The 18,777-nt window shown below is 26.4% G+C and overlaps 1 protein-coding gene across 5 annotated transcripts in view; it reads left to right on the top strand.

Annotated features, from left to right (window-relative positions):
- The window catches only part of LOC107457469 (sorting nexin-13), a 47,019-nt gene extending 28,764 nt beyond the window's left edge, over window positions 1-18,255 (top strand). For all 5 annotated transcript variants that reach the window (XM_043045160.2, XM_043045162.2, XM_043045158.2 and 2 more), the window contains 4 exons: window positions 881-1,026; window positions 1,535-1,603; window positions 1,724-1,836; window positions 17,348-18,255. In XM_043045160.2, coding sequence (XP_042901094.1) covers window positions 881-1,026; window positions 1,535-1,603; window positions 1,724-1,836; window positions 17,348-17,607 — 588 coding nt within the window. In that variant the 3' untranslated portion in view covers window positions 17,608-18,255. The remainder of the gene's footprint in view (window positions 1-880; window positions 1,027-1,534; window positions 1,604-1,723; window positions 1,837-17,347) is intronic.
- Window positions 18,256-18,777: the final 522 nt, after the last annotated feature.

The raw sequence follows: 18,777 nt of genomic DNA, 5'->3' as shown, positions 1-18,777 counted from the left end.
ATAATTTTGCTATAATAACTAAACAACAAATAGATTCACTTTTATTTTGTTCACTTTTTTTTAATACAATTTTCCTTGCTTAAGTAATATTTTTCCATTGATTATTGTAGGAAAATCTAAGTGTTAGGAAAGATACCAGCTGAAAGTTTTGCAAAAAAGGACCTACTTTTTTTTTGTTTTTATTTGCTCACAAATGATCTTGATAAATGAGTTCTCTAGCATGGTTCCGATGGTGTGCCCTTTTAAACGTTTCGATCTGCAAGTTGTAAAGACTGCTCAATTGCCAAGTTTTTAAAAAATCCAACTTATATTTCACACGTAGCATCATGATTTTTTATTTGGTAACAATTGTTTCTGTAATTAAAATAATTTGTAAGAAAAACAACCTTACATAATTACAATTAGAACCCTATGTAATTATAGTTAAAACCCTAAATAATTATAATTGGAAATAATATCATTAGATTTTTTCACAAATTTATGAAACAAATTCACACTGCACCATTCAGGTTCTAAATTTTCTTATGCTTTTTTTTTTATATAAATTTTTATTCCTATGAAAAAGCTAATTTTTGAAATACAGTTGGTACAAAATTTCGAATAACTATCTGAGTATTAGTCTTTGTTTTTTCCAAATTTTCAGATTCTGATTTTCCTACATAAAAAAACTAGTTTTTTCCATGTTGTTCAGTGGGAAATAGTGTGAGAGAGAATTTCAGTACAATTTTTTCCATGGGCTCTACTTTTAGATTTTTATATTAATGTTCTCCTTTCTTTTATGTGTGCTTGTTAATTTTCTAGCTTTAGCATATATTTTTTTCTTCTAACAAAACTTATATGTTTATTTACTAGATTTATTCAATATTGCTTTGACTTTTAGGGGGAAGATAACATTCCACTTAGAATTTTAATTCTTCTAATGGATGAAGTGTTTGACCTAAAAAGCAAAGACCAATGGTTTCGAAAGCGAATTGTGATTCTTCTCCGTCAAATCATTAATGCAACATACGGTGATGCTATAAATAGGTAATTTTTTTATTTTTTAAGAAAACTTTTAAATGTATTATTAAAATAATCATTTGCAAGTTTATTAATATTGCATACCATTTATAGAATAAGCTTGGATTACGAGACTGAATTAAACAAAATTGGTCCTGAAAATACTTGTAATTCTTGCTGGAATGTAATAGCTAAAGCAAAATATTAAATACATTATTTCTGCCACAGTCAATGGGAACCATTTTAAATATTTTATGTGATCAGCAGTTCAATTCTTAAACAATTTTGCATTCTGTGTCAGTATGATACATTTTTTCCTGATTAATTGTATTGTGATCCATATATTTTCTTGTTTATTTTCAGTATAAAATCCAAATCATATATTTTTTGTGTCTATCATTGATTAATCATTTTTATCCTTATATTAAAATCATTAATTTTTATTAACATTAAAATGATGAATAGTTTTTAATCAAATTAATTAGTTTTGTTATGCCAGCATTTGTTATTCTTAATTAAATTATATTTTTTGCAGGAAAATAGTAGATTTTGTTCAAAAAAGTACATCTGCTGAGCAGATGGCAGAATACATTAAATCATTTAGGTAAATTATGACTATATTATTCATTTTAAAAGTTAAATTTTAATTCTTCATTCTTGATCTTTAAATATTAATCAATGTGTGAGTAATATCCTTAAACAATCATAAATTTTGTTGTTGTAGAGAAAATTTATGGCCTAGTGGAGCTCCTGCTGTACCCACACCTGAAAGAGAGTTAAAAACTAAGATGAGGACAAGAGTGGCAGCAAAGTTGTTAATGCTCTGTTCAATACCAGGTAAATAAGAATCATTTTTTAGTCATTTAGGTCATCCATCAAAAAAAAAATCACGTTTATCTTTTTTCTTCATGTAAAATTATGTATTATCAAAGTCAAGTGATTATTTTTTTTTAAGCTTTTAATTAGACATTTATTGATTCTTAATCCCATAAAGAAAGCTTAAACAAAGTTATCAGGGGTCTGTCTAGGCTTTTCTGAAAGGTCCCTATTTTGTGAAAATTTAGACTTAATTTTTGAAAAATAATAATTATATTAAAAAATCAACACAAAATATAGTAAAATTATGAATTTATCGTTTCTTATGGCATACAAAAATAAAAGTTTAAAAAAAAGTATTATGTGAAACTACTGTTTTCCCTAAAGTTGAATTTGTGAAGGTACCACTAAATGGTAGTAAATTTGGACTAGAGTGACCCCTGGTTATATTTAATAAAACTTGGGAATTCAAACTTTTAATACAAGGATGAAGATTTGCTTGAAAATTTGTTATGTATGTATGTTTTAATGTTATCGTTAAAGCTATATTTTCTTCTGGTCCAAAATCCTCTGCCTGCCACTAAAATCAGGTATCCAAATTGTATTGCCTGATAATTAAATTACAAGTTGCACTTAAGTCAGTTTTTATATGACAAAAAGCCACTTTATAGTTTTTATTTGCTTCATTATAATTATTCTAAAATATTGATTTATCAAAGCATTGCTCTTCTGAAGCAGGTGTTGGTCCTTAATATAACAGGTTATCAATCCTCCACTGCAGTTCATCGAATTATTCCAAATATACTTGAATCCAGGAATAATAAAACAATTATTCTTTTCCCATTTTTTAATTTGTTTGCCCTTACACAATACATCAAAATGGATTAAGTTATTAATATTGAAGTATAAAAATGTGCCAGAGTGTAAAGAATAAAAAGTGTTTGAGTTATATTGGACATCTGAATTTATCTGTCAAAAATATAAGACATGATATACAATTGGTGCCCGCTGACATAAAGGTTGATTGTCGTCCCAAATCTTCAATAATCACAGGTGCTATTATATCAGGACAATTTGTGTAATTTGAAATGTGATTGAAAGTGCTATTTATCTTTTTACTAAGAAAAATATAATTTTTTTTTTTTTAAAATTTTAAAAAAATAAAGTTTTTTGTAATTATTTATTTCTTTGAGAGACATAAAAAGTAAGCAATTTGTGTTATTTAACAAGAGGGATGCACAAAAGATAAGATAATTTTAATAAATTGAAAAAAAAAACTTGCATTATAATAAAACTTCAAAACAGAGGTGCTGACTCACGATGTCAAAAAATTTAAATCTTTTCAAATTTTAAAAATTTTTTCTCCTCGAGGAATATTTTCTATGTCCAAATGTAATTTATGAGTTTGCAGTTTATATACAATAAAAAGTTATAAAATTTTGCGATTGAGAAAATTAAAAACCTGCTGCCATTTAATTTAAAGAAGACAAGATGGACAAAATGTCATAAGTTTTTTTTTTAGATTAAAGATTACATACAGTAACTTGAAAAAATATACTAAATTTGATTTATATATAATTTTTAAGTCATGGTTATTTTTAATTTTGTACTAAAGAATAATTGAACTATTATCAATGCAATTGATATAAATAACTAAACTCACCATGGCCCCTCAAAAGCTCAGTTTATTTTCTTCTGCAAAAAATAAAATTACACTTCTTATCTACTACATATTATATTAAATTTTTATTGAAATCAATTTATTTTATAGAAAGGAACTAAATTCAATTAATTTCATAGAAAAGGGCAACCGAATTCAATGAATAGAATATGTATATTTCTTCAAAAGGCTATTCTTTAGCTATTTTTCGATTTCTTTTTTTTTCTCTTTCATCTATAATTCCAATCACGTGTGAAAGTGTTATTGTTACAGTTATCTTATTTTAGTTTTTATTGAAAGTTAAGTTTTTAGTCTTTAGTTTTAATTTGTATCTTTGTTTAAAGATCTATTTCAAAAAAATATGAGCATTTCTAGCCAAAAATTTATATTTGCTAATGGATTTAAAGCACACATTATCTTTGCAGAAAGATTTTTCATTTGGTTTTCCTTTCTGCATAATTTCTCGAAAAATGTTTTTTTTTCTGCAGAATTTTTTTTTAACCTTTTGGCTACGGCAACAAAGATGAAAAAATTCTCCTCTTACCACGGCGCTTTCTTACGGAAATTCTTCCCCCACTAAGTCAGTGGGAGGTAACTACTTTAAAAAGTTATGAATAGGAAATATTTTGTTGCAATTTGTACCTCAGGTTTCCTGGGGAGAGAAGAAGCAGGGTTGTAGACCAGTAGTTGTTTTTGGCATAGTTATACATATTTTGGCTTATTTTTTTTCTAATGTAAGCAAAATAAGTCTAAAAAATAATTTTTTAAACGTTTTTTTTTTAAATATATTAACAATTTCTCTAAAAAACAAGCAAGTTTTTTTACTAAATTATTTAAAATTTCTATTATTTAATAACAGGGTGTTTATTAGTGATCTAGATTCTTGAAGGATTATAAATAAACTTCGATAAAAGAAACCTTTATGCATAATTTTTTTCTAAGTATATTAACAATTTCACTATAAAAGAAGCAAACATTCTACATATTGTTCGAAATTTTTTTGTTTTTTTAAAAGGTGTATTTTGATGTTCTTGAAAAATTATAAATAGACCGCTACAAAAGGGGGGAAAAACACAATACTTTGATAAATAGAATCTTGTTTGAAGTTTTATTCTTGTCCTAAAGTTATAAACAAATTTATACTATTAGATATTGTTAAAAAAAGAAGCTTTCAAAACTGTTTGAAATGAGATGTGAATAAAACAGTTAACGGCATAATTTTTTTTTAATATTTTGAAGGTTTATTTCATGTATCGGTTTAAAAAGTGATACCAAATGCAAATTTTTATTATTCAGATTTTGTTTAACTATTTTACTTGTTTATGTCCTATAAGATCGCATGAAGTACACTCTTATAAAATTGAAAACAAATATCATAAGAGATAAAAAATTATATTTAAATCATTAATATTTTTATTACATAAAATTAATTTTGAAGTATTGTTTTGTGGACAAAATTGAATAAGTTTAATATTAATTATTTAATCCCTTTTAATAAACGGGAAAATAATCTGTAATAATATTTCGTATGTAGAACTTATCACTTATTCATTTAACTACATTATTTATTCCTCATTCTCGCACCTAACTATAAAAATATTTAGTTTTTTTCCTTTTTTTTAACAAAAAATACTGGTGACAAGAACAAAGCAATGTAGCTAATACTTATGAGATTACGTGCATATGGCAGTTTCTGTGTATATAATTGTAATCAATTTTGTCTTTATTTTTTCTCTATTAGAAAATGAACTTGTCATTTTTCGTAACAAAAATTCACGCCCATCTTTGTCTAAAAATTTTATGTCACATTAAAAATCAATAAAATAAATTTAAAAAATAAAAGAAATTCAAAACAAAATTCTCGTAGATTTGATATCTTTAAAATTTCAATAACGGTACATATTGTATGCTAAATGTTTCATTGCATCCAATATTAAAAAAGACTAAGATTTGATAATGTTTATTCTAGGATTTGATAATTTGTTTACAATATAATTAGAAGTTTTACTTATTTTTATTTCTGTTAAAAGCTACAAAGTTCAGTTCAAAAGAAAGCATCTGTTGATCTGAAATCTTTTACAACTAATACATTAAAAATAGAAAGTTTCAAGTCATCTATCAGACACATCCATACAAGCTCGATTGACATACTGAATGCAAAGCATGCATTTACTTTGGTAATTGTGTGGTCCTTTCCTCTGGTGTCGGGAATTAGCTATTGTTAAATTTTTTTAAAATGACAGACCCCGAAATATATTATCAATATTTCTGAAGATAAACAAAGAGGCAGAAAATGCCATTTTGCCTGTGGAAGAAGCAATACTGAAAGGTTGAAATGATTTCGATATCCTGTCTTTTTCAAAATAAGGGAAATAATTTATTTTGTGAGTAGTAAATTACATTGTGGCAAGCTGTGAAGGCACGGAAAGAAATATTTCCTGGAAACTTAGAAAGAAAAAGATGTTTCTCAGACAATAGAACGGGGGACAGGCAGATGCTCAATAGTTAACATGTGGGTGGCATTTTGAGAAATGGAGATTATTTCATTGAGAGTATTTTTGTTGTTCAAGGTCACATATTAAAAACAATTTATTGAGAATAGATGTTCTCTCCTTGTTCCATAAACATTCCATTTTTTTCCACTTGCGCAATATTTCCCCCCCGAATAAATATTAAAAAATCGTGCATAATATTAACGATAGAAAATGTTTTAATTTCCTATCTATATTAACACAGTAGATTCTGAGTTTGACATTTACAATTAGATGATATCTTTACCTCTTTGAAATTGTATTTTATTCGTTTGAAAAGATGCGCGTGAGTTTTAAAAATAACATGAATGAAATCGAAGATGAATATATGTGACTGTTCTATGAATTTAGGTTCATCTTTTTTAGCAACTAAGCAATGCAATGATATTTGCTCTTTTCAATGGACTTGATAATTAAATAAAATTTCAATATATTTACTTCTGTAAATCTTAATTAGATTGAGATAATTATTATAATTATTTAAGCAAAAACGTGCGTAGACAAACATATCACTTCAAAAAAAGTGCACTAATCACTAGAAAGATTGAAATAATAATGTATTTTTGCACAGTATTATTTCAGGTACAGTAGTAAAATTAAAAGTTAAATATGGTCCTTAAAAATTAAATGTAATCTATAATTTATATTTTGAATTTATAAAAAAAGTTTCTGCACTTACAGAAATTACTGAAATAATTTTTTTAATTCATCTAATTTATTGAAAGCTTAGATAACTTTCAAAATATATTTTTATAGTTTGAGTCATTTAAGTACTATTAAGCAAAAGATTTTATAATCTATAAGAGTTTGAAAAGAAATAATTCTAATATATAATACTTTCATTTCCACAATGGCTTAATGTCATCTTGCTTTTTATTACTTACTTAAATGCAACAACTTTTCCTTATATTTTTAAAGAAACATAGAATTTTCAACAAAGTTATTTTAAATAGAGGTACTGCTAATTTCTGATAAATAAAACAAGTTATCTGATAATCTAATATGCATTTTTTTTATTATTATTTCCCTGCCTAACGAAATATTTTTCTGTGTGCATTTAGCTCTCAGAATGTGATTCCTGCTCCATCAAATTAGCAGATGTTTTTAAATTACAATATGCTTAGTGTTACAATTTAAAGAAAATAATTTAAACTATTACAAAACAAAATATATCAGTTAATTGGAGAAAAAAAAGTGCTGAATACTTAAACAGATTTGATAATTTTTGTTACAAAATTTTTTATTCTATAACATATTTATAAAACATAAGCTGTGTTCTCAATAAAGATATTTCAATAAGAAAATAAAAGTTTCCAAGGATAAAATTTTTAGAGAAATCAGCAAATTTAAAATTATCATTTTTTTAATTCCGAATGAAAATTAAAGTCAAAGCACACACAGGGTTTACACGGTCCCTTAAAATTTAAAAAGTGGTAGCAAAAGTATGAAAATTAAATGTGTTTGAAATGTGTTAATTTGTATTTACCAATACGCAAAATATTTTCCAATAAATATAATTAATTGTGAAGTCAAGGATATGGTATTTTTGTTTTAAAGTTAATGCTATTAGAAGAAAATTTGTTACTTTTTTTATTGCAATATTGACACCACTTTTAAACGTTTGAAGGAATACTTGAACCCCGTTTCGTTGAAATAAAAAGAATCATGTAACACCCATACTAGTAATAAAAAATAATATCAATTAAATCATTTAAAATGTTGTGTGGTATTCCTCGAAGCAATTAAGGTCTATACATAAAGCAACATTACATGATTTGCATATTACTGTCGATCGTCTATATGTCCCTTTTTTTCGAACAGTTAACACATCTTCTTCTAGTGTTTTCTTTTATTGGCCGATGGTTATTTTCAGGCATTAACCGAGGTTTTTTTGATGTTGATGGAGATAATGTTAGACAATTGAGCACGTTTTCGTGAAGTAGACCTCGGATTAGATTTATCCTGAATTCTTTGTGGGACTCTTTCAATTCTGATACTAAGTATGTATTAAGAACAGAGAGATCCAGAAAATGAAAAAAAAGTTTTTTTGTCCATTTCAGTGTCCTTCGATTGAAAGAGTATCTGTTTGCCATTCTGTCGCTTTTGTCAACATATCCCATGTGTTTGTTGTAGGATCTGACGATTTCTGGTTTTTCACTAGAAACTTTGTTTTCTATTGGAGAATGTATGTTGGAAAGCATAAAAACGTGTTTCTTATCCTTCCAACATACAGCAACGAGGCCATTTCCCCATAAACAATTGGTTTCTCCTGCTTTCAATTTCTTTTTCCCCAATTCTTTAGGAAAATCTTTTCTGTTTATTCGTACAGTTCCACAAGAATTAATTTTTTTATTCTCAAGAAGATCGCAAAATAACTTCGGAGAGCTAAAAAAGTTAGTTGTCCATATATAATTTATGACCTTTCCCCTGTATGGTGTTTGCCATATTATAAACAACATTGTAAGAAACAGATAGATGCGGTTTATCTTTCTGTTTATCTTTTCCAAGATATACTTGCATATCGTAGGTATAGCCTCTTCTATCGGCTACTTTGTAAACTTTAATGCCCCATTGCTTTCTTTTTTTTGGTATGTATTGCCGAAAAATGACCATACCTTTGAATTTTATAATCACCTCATCTATAGATAGCTCCTCTGTAGGATCATACGCTTCCTTGAATGATTAATTTAATTTGTTAAAAACGCTTCTAATTTTCCACAATCGATCATAATTCTCGTCTTGCGAGCTTAATTTTTCCTCATTATTTGAGAAATGAAGAAATTTCAAAATCTGAAGGAATCGATCTCGTGGCATAGTTTTCCCAAATATGGGAGTTTCAAAAAGATCATCTTTAGACCAATAATCAGAAACATTATCTTTATCAATGTGACCCATTAATAATATCAATCCAAGAAATTTTAAAATTTCTTTGGGAGAAACTGGAATCCACTCTATGTAGTGTTTCCTTTCCTCGGATGTTTCTAACTTCAAAGATAATAGTTGGTTTGCGTATCGATTTGTTTCATCGCATAATAGATTGATTAAATCGTCCGAAAAAAAAAGCTTAAAAAAATCAGTTTCTTTTTCCAAGCATTGGAATTTTGGTTTAATTCCTACCCTTCCTGTAAAATTTAGAGGAACAATTTTGTCATTGGCTGTAGGAATTTCCCAATCGTATTGACGTTCCGTCTCTTCAATTTCATTAATGCTATCGTTTATATCATCATTTTTTTCATTTTCCAAACCTTCATCTTCCATTACCCGAATGTCATTAGCATCTTCATTTTCACATTCTGAGTCCGAATCATCGTAACATTCAGCATCAAGTTGATCCATCAAAACTTGTATTTCGGCATCTGTTAATCCTCTCTTAAGAGGCATGTTTAAGTATAATCAAGATTTTAAAAAAATTGAAAATGACTTCAATAATGGAAAGAAAAAAAATCACAATTTCGCAAGACAAAAAAATATATAATGAGTTCTGAAATGAACTCAAAATGAAAGTGAAGACAACGTTAAAATTTTCCACTTCAAAAAATATTGGACTTCTCAAAGAGCACNAAAAAAAAAAAAAAAAAAAAAAAAAAAAAAAAAAAAAAAAAAAAAAAAAAAAAAAAAACAGCAAAAAGTTTACAGCCTATCAAATTTGTTCTATTTACTATGTTTCCACAACTCATAATTCACATAATAACTTTTCTGCCTTCCAAACACATGACAACTACCAAGAATAGACACAGTGTGAATGATTTTATCTTTAGACTACAGTTCTTTTCATTAAGCCGCCTTTTTATATATACCGGCAACTCTATTGCCTGCTCAACCATTATTATTGAAGGTGGTCTTGTGCAGTAAAAATCTATATTGAACTCAATTTTCCATTCATATGTCAATTTTGCAGACCTCCAAAGTCTCGTCTGGTGCGTTATCGTTTTTATTTTTAAACACGAAGGATTCTGCATAATTTGAAAATGCATCATACCTGACGAAATTTGATAATTAATAATTTTTAAAAGGAGAATTCAAGCATTTTAAGTATTCATTGATCTTTAGTTATTTATAACTGTATGTGTTCCTTTTCAATACACCATTAAGAACTTACACTTGTTCTTTCACTCTTTTTTCTTAGGAATTCATTCAATTTACTGAAGTTGTTCGAATAAAATAAACTCATAATCCTACTTATGTTTGAATTTATATATAATCCTATTTATGTTTGAATTTATATATAATTATTTCGAATGAATTTGAATAGCTTTTTCCTGAGTCATTTCTCTGCCTAAAAATAGATAAGTGGTAGAAAAAGAAATGAATCATGTCTCCCCCAAGCAGAATATACTAAAAAGGGATATTTATAGTAATAATAATAGGATTTTAAATCCTTAAATCAGTGATTCTCAACTTTTTTTGTGTGGCGGCATACTTTTAACAATTTCGAAATTTAATGGCACACAATGAAAAAAATTAGTTTAAAAGTTGTTTACTTACCTATAATACACTGTGTTAAATAGTTTGTGATAATAATTTTGACTGTGAAATAAAATAATATGTACTACAAAAACACGTTTATTAAGGGATTAATTATTTCTTTCGATTGATTTTTTATTTGTTAGTAACAGTTATTTTTTTTTGCTAGTTATTAATTATTAGCTTGTTTTCTATAGTTATTATCTGTTAGTTTTTTTACATTAATTTTCCTTTTTTTGTGATTTCTTGTTGACTAGTGTTTTTGCAAATTATTAATTGTTAGCTTATTTTTTTTATTAGTTATCCTTTGTTAGTTTGTTTTTATAACTTATTATTGCATGGCTTACTTTATGATTAGCTTTCATTTCTGTTTGAAAGTTTATATTTAGTTTGCTTTCCTTTGTTAATTAATAATTTTAATAGTCATTAAATTTCCTACTTATTTCAAAAATTTTTTTAAATTGTCAAAGGCAATTTAAACACTTTCTTCTTATTTTAACTTATTTTAAAATTGTCAGCAACAAGACAATCGCCGACAAAGATGTTCAGACTGTTAAAGCGTGGAAAAATTATAAAAAGTGTATATATATACACTTTTCTTTATTTTAAACTTTACTCATAATAAAAAAAAGCATTATAATTTTTATTGCATCATTTCTAATATTTGGCGGCACATTTTTAAGAATTTGGCGGCACACAAAAGTGCCGCGGCACAGTGGTTGAGAATCACTGTAATAAGTAATGTTCGCATGTTTTGCTTTTTATCATTTTGCATATTTCGCCTGCTACACTTTTCGCCTTAAAGACATTTTGCATATTTCGCCTCCTGCACTTTTCGCCTTAAGACATTTTGCAATTATAAACTGCCAATGGACTTTTTTCACCTTAAACTTTTCGCAGTAAATATAAAATTTAATTGAAGTTAGCGATAGTTCATATTTTTTACTTTTTATTTTTACACTTGAACTTTGCACTTTTTAAAAAAAAATAATAAAAAAATTCTTTTTAGTTTAACACTTACATTACTTTTTTAAAATTGTTATTTTTCATAAACACAATTTCAATTCATGCATATGAAATTGTTTATCCCATTAAATTATAAAACCCATTTTACATGAAGCTAAACAAGTATAACTGTAAAATATATTAAGCCGCATTTTCGATTTTTTAATTGTGAATTTTTTCAGGTGTATTTTAGGTGCGTTTTTTGTGATTTTTTTTTCGATATTAATCCATCAATTTCGATATTAATTTTTTCGATTATTAAGTCCTGGAATTTTAATTTTTTTTCCATCTTAAAGCTAAGACGTTTTTCTTTGANTATCAAAATTTGGAACTAGGGAGAACTTCCACGGCATGAGATTGCACATAATTGCAAATCATGCTTGAATATTATATCATTTTTTTAAACCTGCATATGTATGCTTAGGACAATAGAATTCAATGCGAATGGCCCTTAAAACCAAAACAAATAATATGGCTCCGGTGAATTATCTATAAATATTAATAAAATGTGAAAGAAAAAAAATTTAAATACACTTTAACAGACTTCCTAAATATGACTGGATCATTAAAATTGCAAAGAATAGAAATACAACTAGATTCGACTTTTATATACATTACACTCATAGCTAAATAAAAAAAATTTTTAAACCTAAATATATATATATATGTAACATAAAAAGCTTCAATTGATCTTTTTATGTTATTTCTTTTCTGTAAATCCTTTTCTTTATTTTATTATTCTAATCGAAACACTTTCTCACACTTCTAAATTCACATCCTGTCCTTTAATCTATTATTGGCTCAAGTATGCAATATTTAAAAGTAAGACATTTTTCCCTTTGCTCTTTGTGGGAATGATACGACCTATTTAATAAACCAATTACAATTACAAAGATTTCCCTTATTCCCTAATCTGAAACATTTTACGGATCTACTTTGCAAGATTTTCTCTAATTCATATCGAGGGGCACAACTTTTTCATGACCACTTTTATAGCTGTTATCTGTCTAATAATTAATAAATAAATTTTGTACTCTCCTTCTCTGCCCAAGTCCTGTTTTGATCCTTCCACTCGGCAACGACATTATATAGTAATATTACAGAAAAAATTAGAAAAATAATACCCTTAAGGAAAATATCTATTGTTATTTGCTTTGAACAATATTTGCATTTCTTTCATAAAAGATTATTTTTTTATTTTTCGGATTACAAGTATTTTGACTGAAAATATTGTTTTGCGTTATTGAGGTTTATTATTTATTATTATTATATATTTATGAAGGTTTATTATACGCTTAGTTTACTTAATGTTGTATGTTCACAATTGCAGTATATTCCTACTTTTACAGGTTGATGCACTTGTAAATCCATTGTCCTCTTCCATCAAATCTGTGGGTCATATGGTAAAGCAAGTTCCTGATTCTTTCATGGATGGCCTTAAGGATGGGATTGTAAAAGTGTTGGGAAATAGAGGATCATCGCCCGTTAATCAACCAATACCAGAAATAAAGATCTCTACCACAATTGAAGAAGTACTCTAATTTATTTCATCATAGTTATTTGAAATGTTTTGAAAAAATCTTATTTTAATAAGATCAATTATATATAACTAAATCATGTACACTGTGCAATGTTATTAATGTTGAAGCTCTTAGAGCAGTTTTATTCAGCATTAGTACCCAAATAACATTTTAATTATGTTTTTGTTGTAAATTTAAGTTTTAGATAAATGAAAATAAAGATGTTAGAGTTATTTAAAATATAAGTAAAACACATAATTTTTTGTAAAACATTCTCAACATTTTTAATGTTATTTTATTATTTCTGTAGATTTATGTGTCATAAATATTATCTAAAAACTACCACTACCTCTTAAGTTTCTTTTATGAGGGCTCCATCGTCATATGAAATGATGCTTTTTGTATATAATATGCTATTTTCATATCTGCTGTGATGAGATTTCAACAGTTACTCATGGCTGTTATTTCAAATTTAGCCTACCTATAGCCAGTGCTCTTTGTAATTATTCTGAAAATGACCCAAAATGTAAACATGGAGAAAATCCACATTTTTGTGAAATTGAAAAACGTTTTTGACCAAGTTTTTAACATTTAAAACTTACTCCAATGCTGACTATATGGGCTCATTAAAATTTTCAAAATCTGAGATAAGGCAGGAATTTTGATAATTTTCATCTGGGTGGAAAAATGTCACTTGATATGCAGTTTTTTAAGAATATAATAACTTTTAAAATACTTAAGTTATTTTTCCATTCTAAAGCCTAGATGATTCTTCACAGCAAGATTGTATATATAGGGTGCGTACAGACTCCTTAAAAACTTCTTGGAAATAAAAAAAGTCTCCAAGGAGTACTTGGAGCTACTTAGATTTCTAAATTAGTCCTTAGAAACTCCTTAGTTGTGTTGCACAGATGAACTTACTAAGTACGCTGATGAATTTGCTGTCCAAACAGGGAAACTAAATGATATGACTTAGCTGTCAAAATCTAATAGTTTAAGAAAAACTTTAAAAGACAAAAAAATTGAATTGTAAGAGTTAGAAAAAAAATAACAACAGAAGAAAAAAGTAACAGCAAATAATTTTAATTTTACATGTTACAAGCAAACATAACTAATAATTTACTGTGATTTTTTTTTGTTTTGTTGTTGCATAAAATTCCTTAGATTTTCTTATGTATTCAAATTTAAAAATATAAGATTGGAAGGTTTTTATGTTAAATCTTGTTAAAGTACAAGTGTTAAAGATTATTAAAATATTTGAAACTGGAAAATGTGTTTACGTGTAAAAGCGATAACTTTATTTATTTTTCTTGATGAAGTTTGACAGAGTCAAAATTTATTTCAAAAGGGCTAGAAAAAAATATGCAAACTATACATTTTTGCGAGTTCCTTGTAATAATTGCTTTTTAATTAAAAAAGAAACTGTATAGTTATCTTTTACACAAAGTTTTTTAATTTTTGATAAGTCCTTAAAATTTAGGTCTCCTTGGATACTTCTTGGATTTCTTCTTCTGATCTCTGTATGAACCCTGTATGTAAAATTGTTAATAAATTATAGCTTCGCTACAAGTGTAAGACACTTAAATTGTTACTTTTTTTATTTTCTTTGGCAAAACAGCTTTGAAAAACCATGTTTATAGGGTTAAAATTTTTATACATATTCAATTAATTGATTTTTTTAAAAAAGGAAAATTGTTCTAATTGCATTAGATTATCATTATAACTTTCTAGTCAGGAAGGGAGTTAAAATTTGTGTATCCGATTGATTGACCTTACAAATGTCTTTGTAAAATGACAATTTGCATTGAGCCTTTGAGTAAGATTTTCAGAAACTTCCTTACTACTCATTATTCTCCCATTTCGCTATATTATGAGGAAACCTGAGTATCAGGAAAGCTAACAGTTGAAAGTTCCACAAAGATGGGACAAATTATCTTAGGGTTATTATATAAGTATTATTTTTTGTTTCCTCTCATTTCTTTGATACTTACTTATTTTATTTATTTATTTATTTATTTTTTGTTTGCACACAAATGATGATCTTAATAAATGAGTTCTCTTACATGGTTCCGATGGTGTGCCCTTTTAAACGTTTCAATGTGCAAGTTGTAAAGACTGCTCAGTTGCCAAGTTTTTAAAAAATCCAATTTATATTTTCCACGTAGCATCATTATTTTTTATTTAGTAACAATTCTTTCTGTAATTAAAATAATTTGTAACAAAACAACTCTATATAATTATAATTAGAGCCCTATATAATTATAATTAAAGCCCTATATAATTATAATTGGAAATAATATGATTGGATTTTTTCACAAAGTTATGAAAGAAATTCACCCTGCTCCAATCAGGTTCTAAATTTTCTTATGCTTATTTTTATAAATTTTTATTCTAATGAAAAAGTTAATTTTTGAAATGCACTTGGTACAAAATTTTGAATAACCATCTGAACATTAGTCTTGGTTTTTTCCAAATTTTCAGATTCTGACTTTCCTGCATAAAAAAAACTAGTTTTTTCCATGTTCAGTGGGAAATAATGTGAGAGGGAATTTCCGTAAACTTTTTCCCATGGGCCCAACTTTTAGATTTTTATATTAATGTTGTCCTTTCTTTTATATGTGCTTGTTAATTTTCTAGCTTTAACATATATATTTTTCTTCTTAAAAAACTGATATATTTATTTACTAGATTTATTCAATACCGGTTTTACTTTCAGGGGGAAGATAACATACCACTTAGAATTTTAATTCTTCTTATGGATGAAGTGTTTGACCTAAAAAGCAAAGACCAATGGTTTCGAAAGCGAATTGTGATTCTTCTCCGTCAAATCATTAATGCAACATACGGTGATGCTATAAATAGGTAATTTGTTCATTTTTTTAGGAAACTATTACATTTATCATTAAAATAATCATTTGAAAGTTTATTAATATTGCATACCATTTATAGAATAAGCTTGGATTACGAGACTGAACTAAACGAAATTAGTCTTGGAAAACAGTTGTAATTCTTGCTGCAATGTAATAGCTAAACAAAATATTAAATTCATTATTTCTGCCACAGTCAATGAGAACCATTTTAAATATTTTATGTGATCAGCAGTTCAATTCTTATACAATTTTGCATTCTGTGTCAGTATTATACATTTTTTCTTGATTAATTTTATCCTGATCCATATATTTTCTTGTGAAATAGAAAATATATGATCCATATATTTTCTTGTTTATTTTTACTATAAAATCCAAATCAAATATTTTTTGTGTTTATCATTAATTAATTATTTTTATCCTTATATTAAAATCGTTAATTTTTAATACCATTAAAATGGTTTTTAATCAAATTAATTAGTAGTTTTGATATGCCAGCATTTGTTATTCTTAATTAAATTATATTTTTTGCAGGAAAATAGTAGATTTTGTTCAAAAAAGTACATCTGCAGAGCAGATGGCAGAATACATTAAATCATTTAGGTAAATTGTGACTATATTATTCATTTTGAAAGTTAAATTTTAATTATGTGTCAGTAATATCCTTAAACAATCATAAATTTTGTTGTTGTAGAGAAAATTTATGGCCTAGTGGTGCTCCTGCTGTACCCACACCTGAAAGAGAGTTAAAAACTAAGATGAGGACAAGAGTGGCAGCAAAGTTATTAATGCTCTGTTCAATACCTGGTGAATAAATTTTTTTAGTCATTTATGCCATATATCAAGAAAAAAATCACATTTATTTTTTTTCTTCATGTAAAATAATGTATTATTATCAAAGTCAAGTGATTATTTTTTTTAAAACTTTTAATTAAACATTTATTGATTCTTGATCCCATAAAGAAAGCTTAAACAAATTTGAGTATCTCTTTTTTAAAGAGATACTCAATATGCACGTGACTCGTGACCTTTATTTTGGGAGTTACTTTGGGAGCTTTATTTGATTTTTGTACAAATTTTAATTTTCTATCGTTTAATTTATTTGCGAATTATAATTTGTGTAAAGATTTACAAAATTCGAAAGAGTAAATAATTAGTGCATTTTTCTGCCTACAAAATGCGAGAATATTGCATATAATATTAGAATTAAGATATTACTTTTATAATTAAAATTTTTTAAACATTTTTATTCTATACTTTCTTCTGAAAACACAATGTTTCTGTTATTTTAAATTAGTGATTGTTATAATTAAAATTATCTTAAAGCAAAATATTAGTTCTAGGGAAGTTTGTCGCTGAAAGCCTGAAAAAATTCTGCCATAGAGATTTTGAGTATTTTAAATATTTTGTACTCATATTGCTTGAAAAAAATAAATCTTTATATTTTTTATTTTACTCAATCAAATAAATATTGCTTTATTTCAGATGAATTGAAGCACGTTATCGGTAGTGAAACAACTCGTAAAGGTGTTTTGTGTGTGTTTGAAATGTTCCAAAGATCAGAATTGAATCGTAGACTTAGCTATGTTCTTCTTGAAGGAATATTAGAAATCTTATTTCCTGGATGCAATTTAACAACCATTATTCAGAGGCTACATTGCAGATCTCCCCAGAATATATTCGACCAAATGGATCGTATGCAAGTCAGTCCAGTTATTGAAAGAAAATCTCAGTTGAATAGGTGACAAACTCCAGATCAGTATTAATGGCATTTGTCTTATGTATATAATAGTGTCTATAATGTAAAGAAATTGTCATATTTGAAAGATTTTTATAAAATGTTGTGACTGTTCCTGCGCAATGGCTCTGAAACACCTGTTTTTTCTCTATTATGTTTTTAATCTGGGCTATTTACAACCATTAAATTAAGCTCTCAAATGATTATTCTTTTAGTAATCATAATTTATTGTATGATTAGCCTTCACTATCAGGAATGCTAATTGTACAGAGTTTTTTAAAACCTTGTCAGAATCTATTTTTTTTAATGATCTCTTATTTCTAGTATACATATTTTTATTTATGAATGATTTTGTATTTTATTTTTTTTCACCCAAATTTTGTGTTTGATTGAATTTATTTCATAAACTGAAATTAAAGCATCCTTCCCAGGGTTTTCAATATTTTGATTGCTGATCTACCTGATGAAAATGCACTATAACTCTTTTATTGATAGGGAAAATTCGACTCATGAAATTTCAATTATATGTTTTATTTAACATTTCATTGTTATTACAAAGTATAATAAATGCATCTGTTAATTGTTGAAAATTAGTTTTGTGAATATGGAGGAAGTTTTAAAAGTTGGCATTTCTACAGTAGTGTTTTATTTATTTCTATTTATTTATTTTTTCTATTGTATTGATTCTATGTCTTCAGTCATACATACTTAGTTATTTATTTTTAGTGCTAAGAAAATAATATAAATTGTATTTGTAATTGTTTGGCGTGTTAAATTTTTTAATCTATATTTTTAGTAATCATTAACACTACTATACCATGTTTTTTTTTAATATATATATATATTACAAGAAACTCTACTTTCTTAATTTTTATTTCTTTTTTTCTCCTTTTCTAGATGTAAGACTTAAAATTATTCTTAAATTTGTTTAATTTTCTTAAATAAAAATGAAAGTGTCCTTAATGGCCCTTTATTTTTTAAAAATTTTAGTAAATGTTCCAAAAATTTTGCCACTTTCCAAGTTTTTGTTGAAGTTTACCGAAAGAATAAATATTAAATTGTTTCTAAATAAGAATTGTATAAAATTTTTTAAAAAAATTATATATTTTGTTTCTACAAGACGTTTTCACATACCTTTCTTTAAAAAAAAATCATAACTTTCACAAAAATGTTTTGC

The sequence above is a fragment of the Parasteatoda tepidariorum genome, chromosome 2 (genome assembly GCF_043381705.1).
Source record: "Parasteatoda tepidariorum isolate YZ-2023 chromosome 2, CAS_Ptep_4.0, whole genome shotgun sequence".
In the NCBI taxonomy this organism is placed as follows: Eukaryota; Metazoa; Arthropoda; class Arachnida; order Araneae; family Theridiidae; genus Parasteatoda; species Parasteatoda tepidariorum.
Note: the sequence above shows the minus strand (reverse complement) of the source record. Positions and strands in the feature narration are given on the sequence as shown.